At 43.6% G+C, this 12,714-nt stretch overlaps 2 protein-coding genes across 2 annotated transcripts; both read right to left on the reverse strand.

The window, feature by feature from the left end:
• Nucleotides 1–2,718: 2,718 nt before the first annotated feature.
• LOC311044869 (nudC domain-containing protein 3-like) lies at nucleotides 2,719–3,705 on the reverse strand (the record flags this gene model as incomplete). The annotated part of the gene is made up of 1 exon (XM_084056681.1): nucleotides 2,719–3,705. The coding sequence occupies one exon, from the start codon at nucleotides 3,703–3,705 to the stop codon at nucleotides 2,719–2,721; it is 987 nt and encodes a 328-aa protein (XP_083912807.1).
• Nucleotides 3,706–4,770: 1,065 nt separating this feature from the next.
• Nucleotides 4,771–5,319, reverse strand: LOC311047736 (protein Abitram-like; the record flags this gene model as incomplete). The annotated part of the gene is made up of 1 exon (XM_084060565.1): nucleotides 4,771–5,319. One exon carries the CDS (start codon nucleotides 5,317–5,319, stop codon nucleotides 4,771–4,773), a length of 549 nt encoding a protein of 182 aa, XP_083916691.1.
• Between the last annotated feature and the right edge of the window lie 7,395 nt (nucleotides 5,320–12,714).

A 12,714-nucleotide genomic window follows, 5' to 3' on the forward strand; every position in this document is an offset into this window, starting at 1 on the left:
TGTGGCATTTGTATTTGAGAAGGACGTTCTGTGTACTGCGTAGTAAAGTTTCCTGTTGTCTCTGTGTCGTTCTGTGTGCTCTGCGGGGGTAGGGGCTACGTGCAGTAGAGGGGGTAGGGGCTACGTGCAGTAGAGTTGCAAGGCAACAACACGTGGACGTGTGTGGCATTGGTAGCGTCGCTGAGGACACTGGCATTGGCCAGGGCATCCAGGTCCTTTATAGTGATGGCTGTGCCCCTGTCATTATGGTGATGTCAGATAGTGTCAGACATCTCCATATATGGAGCTGCCTATATCAGTTATGCCCAAATATGGGACCGTGATGGCTGTGCCCCTGTCATTATGGTGATGTCAGATAGTGTCAGACATCTCCATATATGGAGCTGCCTATATCAGTTATGCCCAAATATGTGGGTTCTCTGATGTCAGACCAAAATAAGCACCCGGAAGTGAATTTCGCGCTGGGGAAGAGATTTGCATAGTATTGGGGCATAATGCGTTTCATATTTATTGTACATCATGGAAGTAGAGTAACGGTATGGGAAGCAGCCGGTTCAGAGGCAGAATATTGAGGAATTTTGGGGTAAAATGTGGAGTTAGTTGGGCCATGTGTGTGCGTGGAGACCGCGCACACACACATGTGTAGCCCCATGAGTTTGGCCGTCAATTATAGGTGCAAGATTGTAGAAAGTACTCAGAGAAAGGGTAAACTGGTAGACTGGTTGATCTGTGGAGAGTGTGGGTGACTGAGGGAGCTTTTATACCGATTGACAGTGTTTGTCATTATGATATCACGATGAGTCATCCATGCCCAAATATGGAGTTCCAGGTCAACCGTGCCCATGGATTCTGTGATGTCAGACCTGGCGAGTGGCGACCTAATATAAACAAACGTGATGTCAGACCTGACGACCTATAAACAAACCTGGATGACAGTACTCAATTGTCTAGTGGTTTTGAAATGTTACCTTAGCAACCATGTTTTACCCTAGCAACAGACTGTTAGACTGTAGACACCACCTATTAGACCCTATGCACCATGATCTTACCATAGTAACCACCTATTACACACTAGCAACTGTGTTTCACCCTAGCAACATGGTTTTACTATAGCAACCACCTGTTTTGCCATAGCAACCAGCTCTTTTGCCCTACCAACCATATAGAGCAGATCCTAGCCAAACTGTACCTGTCAGAACTTGTCCCTTTTATGGCCATATATGGAGATCCCTGATGTCATCAGTATATGCCAATATATGGGCATGGCCCCATTTGTGCCCATATATGGAGCTGACTGATTTGTTAGACGACACATTGAGGTTAGACAACACACTCCATATTTGGGCGTAGCTGCATTAGGAACTCCTTATGGTTATGGCTGGCTGAGTCATAGTTATATGAGTGTGATGACGTGGTCCACTAGCCGGCTAATGGTCTTCCCATTAACCAATGTAACATGCACTCATACTGATGTCAGACATAACAGAAACGGTTGCCTAACAATGCCGATTTGCGCATGTGGTTGAGGTGCACTGTGTGCCTTATATACCCATACTGTATGGAGTTCCGTGTTGCACGCCAAGTTTGAGGTTAATCAGTCGTACAGCCTCCATATGCGCCCATATCTGGGCATATGTAGTACACTAGAAGTTCGGGCCGCTACGCGGCCCGAACGTCTAGCGTGACGCGTCGTTCACTTTGCAGTGCCACCTTACAGGCACCTCACAGTGTGAGAGAGAGTTTTGTGCTCTCCTAAATCCACGGCAGGCTTTGAAAGTACCCACTTCAGAAAGAGGTGACGTGCATCACCTCTCCAATGACCAAAACCCACTATGGAAGCCGTCGAACTGGTGCGATCTGACGGCATCCTAGAATTTATAGTTAGGATGTGATGTCATGCGTGATGTCATGCTGTCGTGAGATTCCGTCACACTGGCGTGTCCATATTCGGAGTGATGCAACGTACATACATACAACGTACATACTGACAAACATACTGACAAACATACTGACAACCGACATGGCGCAGGATTCAAATTGTATATATAGATTAAAATGGCAGGTGCAGTTAATTAGTGGGGCTGTTACAGAGTGCAGGACATGGGTCTGTTCAAATGATCTTAACACAAAATTAATAATTTGCACAGCTTAGATAATTGCATTTTAGCAATCAGCGTAATTGGGTGAACATTTGAAGATGTAACCTCATACTAACCAAAACATTTTCGGACTATTGGGATGTTGGACTAATGGGCATCCGCCATATCCATAGGGTCATCCTGGTGTGTAGACTTTACGAGGATGTGTCAACATCTTTATGATTTCATCTTGCTCCACTGTAGCTATATGGCATTTTCCCATTGGCGATTAAAAGTTAAATATCTTATCTAAAATACAAATGATACTGCCAAAAAGGTGGGTGGAATGATAAATTCAAGATTGCTTTATTTGTCATTTGTTTTCCATCTGCAAGCAGCGTTAGAATAAAACAAAATGATGATTCACCTAGTTAAAGACAGCAGAAATTCATAAAATAATAAAACAAATAGTGCATAAATAAATGTATGTGCTCGCCTTATCGAGATGATTAATGTGTTTTTTTTTAATATTTTAAAAGTTTTTTAATGTTCTTTGTTGTTGTTTGTTTCTTTTTCTCCTTTCCTTCCCCTGTGGGGGCCACAGCCTTTGACAGCCTCTGAGCTAAAGCATTTCTTTGTATCATTGTCTTTGGATGTTAAACATGGAGGGGTCAAACTGCTTCCCTTTGTAGGGTGAACCTTCAGCATCCCAGCCCTTCTTCAGCATCTCATGCACGTTCATCTCGTGGCTCTGTGGCTTGCCCTGCATCTTCTGATGGTTGTCAAATTGAAGCTTAGCCAGCGTAGCGCGCTCCTCTTGATCGACAATTGTGTCCAGGGGGCGCTCGCATTTAATCTTGTTGATATCAATTTCCGGTTCTCCTTTCAGCACTGCGTTCCACCAGATCTCTCCACACTTATTGAGAGACAGAACAACGCAGCGTCCAGGTTCAAGGCTCCACGTTGAGTCTTCTGTGTTAATCTTGTGCGTTAACTCTCCCTCCATCATTACTTTTTCTTGTGCTCCATCCCTCAAACAGACACGCACACTGTTGCTCTTCAGGCTGACCACCACCTGTGAGCCTTTGATGACGGTTTTAGGGACATTTACTTGAACGGTCACATCTGCATAGTCTTGAGACCAGCTGTACTTGTCCCTCACGGCACCGTTGTAACTGTCTGGGTTGGACTGAAACTGCTCCTGACTCGCCTCTGTTGGGTTAGCCTTGGTTGCGGTTGTCTGTTCTCCCTGGGACGGCTGGTCGGGGCCGCCGGTGACGGGAAGCAGGGGGCCGCAGGCACCGGCGGTCTCTGTCTGGACATCCATGGCATTCTGTTCCAATGCCTCTTGCTGCTGTGCACATACCTCAAGTTGTTTTACTGCTGCCGGAGGAACAGCTCGGGTGGTTTTCCTACCTCTGTCCTGCTCCGCCATCCGTTCAAATAACTTGAATGTCTTCAGGACCATCTTCTCTGCCACACCAGCGCGGAACCCCATTCGGTCCTGGGGCCTGGTTGACAGACGGTAGAAGTCTGTCTGGCGATACAGGAACCCGAAGTAGATCTGTAGAAAGTCTTCTACGTTTCCCACATTCTGTAAGATGCCAAACAAGGCGTTGTCGTACATTTCGGTCATTTCCAGTGGCGAAGCCATCGCAAAGATAATCTAATTGTAAAAAGTACTCAGAGAAAGGGGACTGGTAGACTGGTTGATCTGTGGAGAGTGTGGGTCACTGAGGGAGCTTTTATACCGATTGGCGGTGTTTGTCATCATGATGTCACGATGAGTCATCCATGCCCAAATATGGAGTTCCAGGTCAGCTGTGCCCATGGATTCTGTGATGTCAGACCTGGCGACCTAATATAAACAAACGTGATGTCAGACCTGACGACCGATAAACAAACCTGGATGACAGTAATCAATTGTGTAGTGGTTTTGAAATGTTTCCCTAGCAACCATGTTTTACCATAGCAACAGACTGTTAGACCATAGAAACTACCTATTAGACCCTATTAACCATGATCTTACCATAGTAACCACCTATTACATGCCTATTACATGCCTATTACACCACCTATTACACAGTAGCAACTGTGTTTTACCCTAGCTACCACATGTTTTGCCATAGCTAACGCCTATTAGGCCCTATCAACTGATAGTTGTATCATAGCAACCAGCTCTTTTGCCTTACCAACCATATAGAGTAGACCCTAGCCAAACTCCATATATGGCAAGACTTAAGTCACTGACGTTAATCTGGAAGTCATCTCTTCCTTTGGGGGCGAAACATCATTTTTGGGTGAAACCCATGTCATCAGTCTTCATATTTGGGCAAACCGGTCACCTCGGGTGCCATGCAAGTTGGGAACGATGCAAGTCCGGAATACACACCATACCCGCTGTGCAATACTCCGGTCATCTGATGTACTCTTTGTACCCGTTTTCATCTCTGCGAGCATCGCATTTTTCTTCGCGCCGCCACTTTTGTTTACTGCGACTTCCTTCACCCATGAGCACAGATCTACTGCTTCATGTACTGTACCATTTGTTCCATTGTACAGTACACGTTACGGGGCTCACATACCCCCCAAAACATACAAAGATTCAGTTTGTCCTCCGTGGACCCACAGACAGACAGATATCAGGCTGTAGAGGCACAGTGCATTGCCTTCTCCAACAGAGAGGGAGATGTCAGCAGGGTTCTGTTTGGATGCTGCCCCTTTTGGAGACGACCTTCTCAAACTCCTCTCTGCTCAGCAGGCTCTCCGTGATGCTCTTGCTCTCCTCCAGCTTTGGCAGTATGACGGCTATGTATCCCTCGGTGGACGGCTTTTCCAGCAGCAAAGCGGGTCTCGCGAGAATACTCTCGTTGACCTCGAGCAGACGGCCCCGGATGCAGCTGAACACAGTGTACTCTGTGTTATCCGCGCACGTTATCCTACACAGAGGAGCGAAATCTGTCACAAACTGTCCCCCCCGCTTTGACTTCCCGGACACTCTGTTGTTCAGGCGACTGCAGCCGTCACTGATCTGATAGTTGATTGTTCTGATGGTGCGTCCGTTCTGAAGGAGGGGATGGGTCTCTGCTAGTGACACCACACATATTCTGTTTGCATGCTGCAGGATGCAGTGGTCCTCACAGGGATTGCCCTTCATGTCTGCTCTGTACCAGCGTGTGTAATACCGCTCGATAACTGAAGGTGCCTTCTCCTCAGGGCCTTTCTGCTCTCTATCGTCCATTGATTAATATATATCTCTATATGGTAATAACAAAAATAACGTACAAGAAAGTCACCTATATTGGCTAAGTGATGCAAAGCTCAGCCAATCGGTGAAGCCGACGAGACAGGTTGGCCAATCAGGGAAGCGAAGGACACACTTCGTATACTCACATGCACGCATGCAGAGATTTGTGTAATTTATAGACGGCCTTTAAGGGGACCATGCACTTAGGGAATGCATTCCCCATCTGGTTATGCAATATTTGACGTGTTGTACCCATTGATGTACCCTCTGTACCCGTTATCTGTTGTACTTGTCTGTCTGTGTCCCTTTTAATGCCCATATATCGAGCTGTCTCTCTGTCTGTATGTCTGTCTGTCTGTCTGTCTGTCTGTCTGTCTGTCTGTCTGTCTGTCTGTTGGCCTGCCCGGCAGCCTTCCAGTCTGTCTGTCTATCTGTCCCTTTTATGCCAATATATGGAGATCTCTGTATCTGTCTGTCCTTGTCCCTTTTATACCCATATATGGAGATCCCTTATGTCATCAGTATATGCCCATATAAGGAGATTCCTTATGTCATCAGTATATGATGACATAAGGGATATACAGGCCCATAATACTGGACAACCACCTATCTGACCGACTTCACTGTACTCTCTAGCTGAGTCAATCAATGGTCAGTCGGTTCTTGAGATGCACAGACGCACATTCTCACGCACGGACGTACAGATTTCTTGAATTTATAAAAGGATTAGAAAGCTGACCCGTTGGGCAACGGACTACTCGGGAATGATGCAAGTCGGGAACGCATGCCTCACCCGGTTATTCAATACCCGTTGCGTCTGTTGTACCCATTGTCAGCCTACCTGTTGTACCTCTCTGTCTGTGTCCCTTTTATGCCCATATATGGAGATATTTGTATATATCTGTATCTGTATCTGCCTGTTCTTGTCCCTTTTATGCCCACATTTGGAGTTCCTCAATGTCATCAGTAGGCTATGTGCCCATATGTGGCTATATGCCCACTGCACTAGTGTACTCTGCTCTTGTGAAGTTCAATCTGGCAGCCAGTCCCTTGTCAAACCAACAGCCCATGGATACCAGAAAGCAACAGCGCTGCACCACGTCCAGATCTACAACTGACTGGCTGCAGACTGACTATAACCATCTGCATGCATGCTTATTTGTATTGAACTTCAACAGCTGCACTTAAACTCATTAACGCCTGAGGCCGATTCTACAAATGCCTTCTGAATCAGTAGTTCTCAAACATTTTAGTGCCAAGGATATTTGGCCACGGACCCCCATCTGAAAATGTTTTGTGCCAGGGACCCCCAGAAGAGAAGATTTGTGTTAAAAAAAATCAAAATTATTCAACATCAACTCTGCAGTCCTTGTCCCTTTTTTGCCCATATATGGAGATATGTGTATCTGTCAGTCCTCGTCCCCTTTATGCCCATATATGGAGATATCTGTATCTGTCAGTCCTCGTCCCTTTTATGCCCATATAGGGAGGTATCGGTATCTGTCAGTCCTCGTCCCCTTTATGCCCATATATGGAGATATCGGTATCTGTCAGTCCTCGTCCCCTTTATGCCCATATATGGAGATCTCTGTATCTGTCAGTCCTTGTCCCTTGATGTACGTATGAGGAGATCTCTGTATCAGTCAGTCCTTGTCCATTTTTATGCCCAAATATGGAGATCTCTGTATATTTCAGTCCTTGTCCTTTTATGTCCATATATGGAGATCCCTGATGTCATCAGTATATGCCCAAATATGGGCATGGTGATATGCCCATATATGGAGTTCTCTGTATCTGTCAGTCCTTGTCCCTTTATGTCCATATATGGAGATCCATGATGTCATCAGTATATGCCCATACTGTATGGGCATGCCTCTTTTGTGCCCATCTGAAACTGACTGGTTTGTTTGCGCCTGTAGTATAGTATAGTAGTATATATGTGTAGTATAGATACTGTATATGTATAGATATACATGAAGTTGTATATCTGCTATTTTTGATTAGCCAACGCTAAAATCTAAAATGACACAGACGCTTTCCCGGATTGAATGGGTTAAAGACTCTTGAGGTCACCTGGGAAATGACTCACAAAAATAGAACGGCGAGCTATATGTGGCAACGTTCTTACAGACTGACATCATCTTAATGGCTCAGGAGATCTTATAGACTTACCTCCTCACACTTTGGAGAAATATGCTATTCTGAACAGAGCTCTGTAGGAATACTGTAAGCCATGCTAAACAGAGCTCTGTAGAAATATGCCATAACAGAGCTTTTTAGAAGGGCTGGCTGACAGGTTGTTCCCGAGGGATCAGATAGACAGACAGCAGCAATGAAAAGGGGCCTTGAAATGGAAGCTGATGCCATTTGCAGAATTTATTGCAATTTTTTCTTGTTTTTCTATTATGTCTTGCTGCTACAGCATTGAGGAACCGATACATAAAATCTTGAATCTCGCATGCTGTTGCACATTAAAACAACTCCTTCCCTATAGGCCTACTGACAGGAAATCCCAGGGCTACCTCTTACTTTCCTGGGCAGTATTCTACGGCTACGTGGAATTAGTTCAGTTTAGTTTAAACTAAAGTTTAGTTTATTTGCACATATTAAAACATAGGATTAAACAAAATGGAAAGAAATAGAACAATACATTTTAATGGAAGGAAACGGAAATCACAATCAAAACATGATGTGCTTTAAAAACGGGTGGCCTTCCTAATAATCTTGAATATTGTTCAAGTTCTTCCTACATAGGCCTAAGCCACAGAGTACATTTTGTATTGGACTCAAGGGATGAGTATTATCATAAATAATATTGATCCATGTGAAATTTTAAACTGTTCAGTATACAGTAGTGTTCATTCATCATTATTTAAGCAATAAGCCCTGTTCAAATACAATTTCTCCTGTCTAATGTGAATAAAGTTGGTACAGCTGAAGTTCAGGAGCGAATTAAACATTTCACATGGGTCTGACAGCTCTGATGATTTTGCTGTGCCCAAATTGTACCACTGTTACTGCGCTATTTGTTAACCACTTTAGCTACTTATACTAGCCCCCCTCATTCTCCCCCCTCTACACCGAAACTCAGCTGAAAATAGCCGATCTACAAGCTCAGTAGATCTGCTATTTCTTTCCTGAATGTTTCCCCCCAGAATAGGGATGCTATAGGGTTCATTTCAACCTCACTGCATGGATCTCTGGGCTGGAATGTTATTGGCTGGCTGTTTCCACTCACACTGATTACACACTGATCGGTCATAGCTCTGTGGAAAACATAGAGTGGACAGAAGAAATTATTAGTGTGTGTGTGCGTGTGCGTGTGCGTGTGCGCGCGTGTGTGTGTGTGTGTGTGTGTGTGTGTGTGTGTGTGTGTGTGTGCGTGTGCGTGTGCGTGTGAAGGCGGGTCTTCACTCAGTAGAACCAGTAAAACATAAAGTGTTTATGAAAAGGTTTACTAAGGTAATAAAATCAAGTATTAAGTCTGCCCAAAACCTCATTCAGTTGTATTGAGATTAATGTATTGCGACGGGGAAATAGGGACATCTGCCGGGCCGTTAATAGGAGCAGCACCCTGAAAGAGAACCCGGAAGAGAGCTTCAATAGGCTCTATGCACAGCAGCCATATTGGAAAGAAATTGGGCCTCTTCTTACTTCCTTCACAGGTGTTACCAATGATGCTAATGAAGGCTCAGTTCCATTCTGGTCAGGGTGCTGATAACGTGCATGTCGGCTCACTAGAAACCCTCCATTTTGGTTCCCAAATGGCCCCTTTATGGTGGGTGTGTAATTCTGAGAGTGTACAAATGGAACCAAATGGACCCTTACGGGTCCATTTGGTTCCATTTGTACACTCTCAGAGTTATGGGGGTCCTTGAAAATAAGACAACCACTATGCCACACTAAATGGAACTGAGCCTTAATTAGTATTATTGGTAACACCTGTGAAGGAAGAAAAGAAGGGGCCCAATTCATTCCCAATATGGCTGCTGTGCATAGAACCTATTCCATTCCTTGGAGCTTGTTCCGGACCCTATATTTCTTTCCATATAGGCGGACGAGTGAAGAGGGCGCACTCATGCACTCGTTCTCCCACGACAAGGAATATCGTATGGCGGACATGAAATACTATTTGAAATCAGTTTATTTACTGATTATGAATTTGGGCTTATGAACTAATTTGTTCTTTACTCCTACTACTAAGATCATTTTACATCATCTGCTGTTGGCGGTCTGTTTGTGGTCCTGGTAGATTAGTTTTTGACAGCACTGCATCTCCCCACCGCACAAGGACATCAGTTTTATGGCTTTGGAGGCTTCGCTTCCATCAACTTAATTTCCAGTATGCCGTTCTCACTCAGAGCAATGCACTGCTCTTAAAGATAATGAACAGAGATAATTGGATTGGTCATGATTGAATCCACCTGCAACACACCCACCGATATTACAGTATGTCCAGCCAGTGGTGGCTGTCCACCTGCCTCAGACAGACAGAAAGACAGAGTAAAAATGCAAAAGTGTTGGCATCAAAATATACTTAAAGTACCACAAGTAAAAGTACTCATTATGCAGAATGTCCAATTTCACACGTTTTCAAAATGTATGCAAATCTTTTGAAAATAGTCGATCTACAAGCTCACAACGTGTTGCGGTGCGATGCGTTGTCAAATAGACAAAGTATAGGACTAAAGTGGTTAATGTATGTTTTGTAATAATAATCAAAATTTACAAAGTAACTGGTAACTAAAGGCCAGTTGGACAGCCACCCTAAAGTGTGGTTCTGCTCCTCGAGTTCTGCTCGAGGTGGGAAACATCAGGTCCCTGATCTAAAGTGTCTTGAGACAACTTTTTGTGATCTGGCACTATAATAAAATTGAATTGAATTGAATTTAATTGAATTGAATATATGGAGATCTCTGATGTCATCAGTATATGCCCATATATGGGCATGGTGATATGCCCATATAGAGATCTCTGTATATGTCAGTCCTTGTCCCTCTTATGCCCATATATGGAGATCCCTGATGTCATCAGTATATACCCATATATGGGCATGTCCCCTTTTGTGCCCATATGAAGCTGACTGGTTTGTTTGCGCCTGATGCCATGACCCCACATTGCGGTTAGACAACACACTCCATATATACCCCCTTATATGGTTGTGGCCCGCCGGCACGCCTAATTTTAATGTATAATTTAGTTGTAATACTCAGAGATAAGTTATACCTATAAGTAATTTGTGTGTTGCAATAACTGTGATTTTAGTAAGTTTGAGGTGGTGCAGCTGGCCCCATGGGTACGGTCAATAATGATCAACAATAATAATAATAATAATAAACACTATGTTTAGCCCAGTTACAACAGTTCACTTCAGTGACAGTTTGGATAGACTGGAAAACATTCGTATTTTTGGTGTGAATATTATATTTCATCTTGGCGTTCTTGTGCTACTTATTACTCCCTGCTCAGCATAATTAGTAGACATCCATTTTAGAGCAGGGAGATCTATCACAACCCACATAACCCACTGAGGATGATCATAACCCATTATCTTATTTTTTCTCAAGCATTAAAGTAGAGATTTGGGGATACATCCTTTTAACTGTATGTTCAGAACAGGGGTATCAAATTCATTTTAGGTCACGCAGGCCTAATTGGGCAAAATCGGACTTAATGTGGGCCGATTGTGCACCCGTGAACACACGCACACATCTGCACGAAGGCAGCATGTAAGAACGCACTCATTGCCCCTGTTCTCACGTGTCTCAGTCTCTGCTGTAACTACAAAAAGTTTTTTCCTTTACGAATACAGATTCTTATGAAGAATATTGCCAAGCAAGCATTACTTTTATGATCGGTACTAATTTACAGCCATAGGCTACACCAAAGATGTGATGAGAGGTGCTAAAATATAATGCTATTTTCTGTTTTGATACCCCCACCCTTTGCATTAATAAACCATTTGAAACTTAGCATTAGCAGACACAAATGTAGAACTAACGAAACAAATTGGAAATGTAGATACCTCATTTTCTAGTCACTTGGTCACTCTGGGACTAGTCTTTCTTGCGTATCCAGACAACTATTCCACAATCTCCAAATGCTATATGTTTGGCATTTCCGTTCACAAAAATATATTTAAAAATATATTGTCTCAAAAATATATTTTCATGTTAATTTCTGCTAAGCAGCAAGCTATATATGCTTTGAATAATTAGATTTCCAGCAGGACAAATGTACGCGACTGCAAAGACGGGGAGGGGGAGGTGGGGACATCCCTGGGTTGTTTTCAGCGCTTCTGTGGTCCAGACTGTATGACGGAAGCTTTCGAAAATTGTGGGAGGCAACAGACTGGCTCGCAGACTACTCTGGGACAAACACATTTCTCCGTCTTGCTGGGACAGTCTGGGTTGAGGGGAGTGCCATTAACTATTGTCTTCTTAACAACCCATAACTGCCTGCAGCGGCATTGACAGTACAAATCCATACAAAAAAATGGTTGATTGGTCGTGAATAATTTTGATAGCTGTTCATGTTTAAAGTTTCAGACTGATTAAAGAGAATGGAAGGATTGTTGTTTATGTATGGAATGATTTATTCAAATGAAACAGTCAAAATATAAATTATTTTCTCAAAGACGTATTTTTAGATGAGGAATAGTGAAACTCCCAGTCAAAACTCTGAAGCCAGATTTCTCAGACCTTTCATTTTCGGATAAACATACTTCTATAAGCTGTAGTTTCAAATGACAAATCTAAATGAGTAATACCACATCTAGTAGCTCCGGTCATCTATTTTCATACGAAGTTAAATATTTTCAATCACCATCTATACAGCAGTTGCTGACGGGCATTTATTTGAAGGTTTCTGAATGTTTTTCATCATTTTCGACCCAAAATGAGATTACTCATTGTTGTTGAAGTCTCCTGTATAGTGAGCTGCCATGTGATGACCATCTGTTTGCTGCACTGGCTCACATATCAGCTGCTGTGTTCCATTTCCTGACAACAGCACCGGTTGAGTTAGAAAAAGGAGGTGTGTGTGTGTGTGTGTGTGTGTGTGTGTGGTGTGGGGGGGGGGGGGGGGGGGGTACAGTACTGTATGTGTGCACAGTGCGCACATGCGTTCGTTTTGGAATAGAGCCGTGCAGAGTCTCCCGAGCTCAAATGATTACCAATAGGCCATTTAGCATTACAGGTGGGTAAGTGATTTTGCTTTGTTTAGAATGCCTGTTGAATAGCTCTATATTCTGATACGTGTTGCTATAGAGTGTTTGTTCAGTAACAGGGGTCTCCATGTCTCTCCAGCTCTATTAACCCATTTAGACCTGAGGCCGATTCTAAAAACGGCTTCTAAATCCTGACCTAAGTTTTCTGAAAAACTTCAGAT

The sequence above is a fragment of the Gymnoscopelus microlampas genome, assembly GCF_963454915.1.
Source record: "Gymnoscopelus microlampas genome assembly, chromosome: 1".
Lineage (NCBI taxonomy): Eukaryota > Metazoa > Chordata > Actinopteri > Myctophiformes > Myctophidae > Gymnoscopelus > Gymnoscopelus microlampas.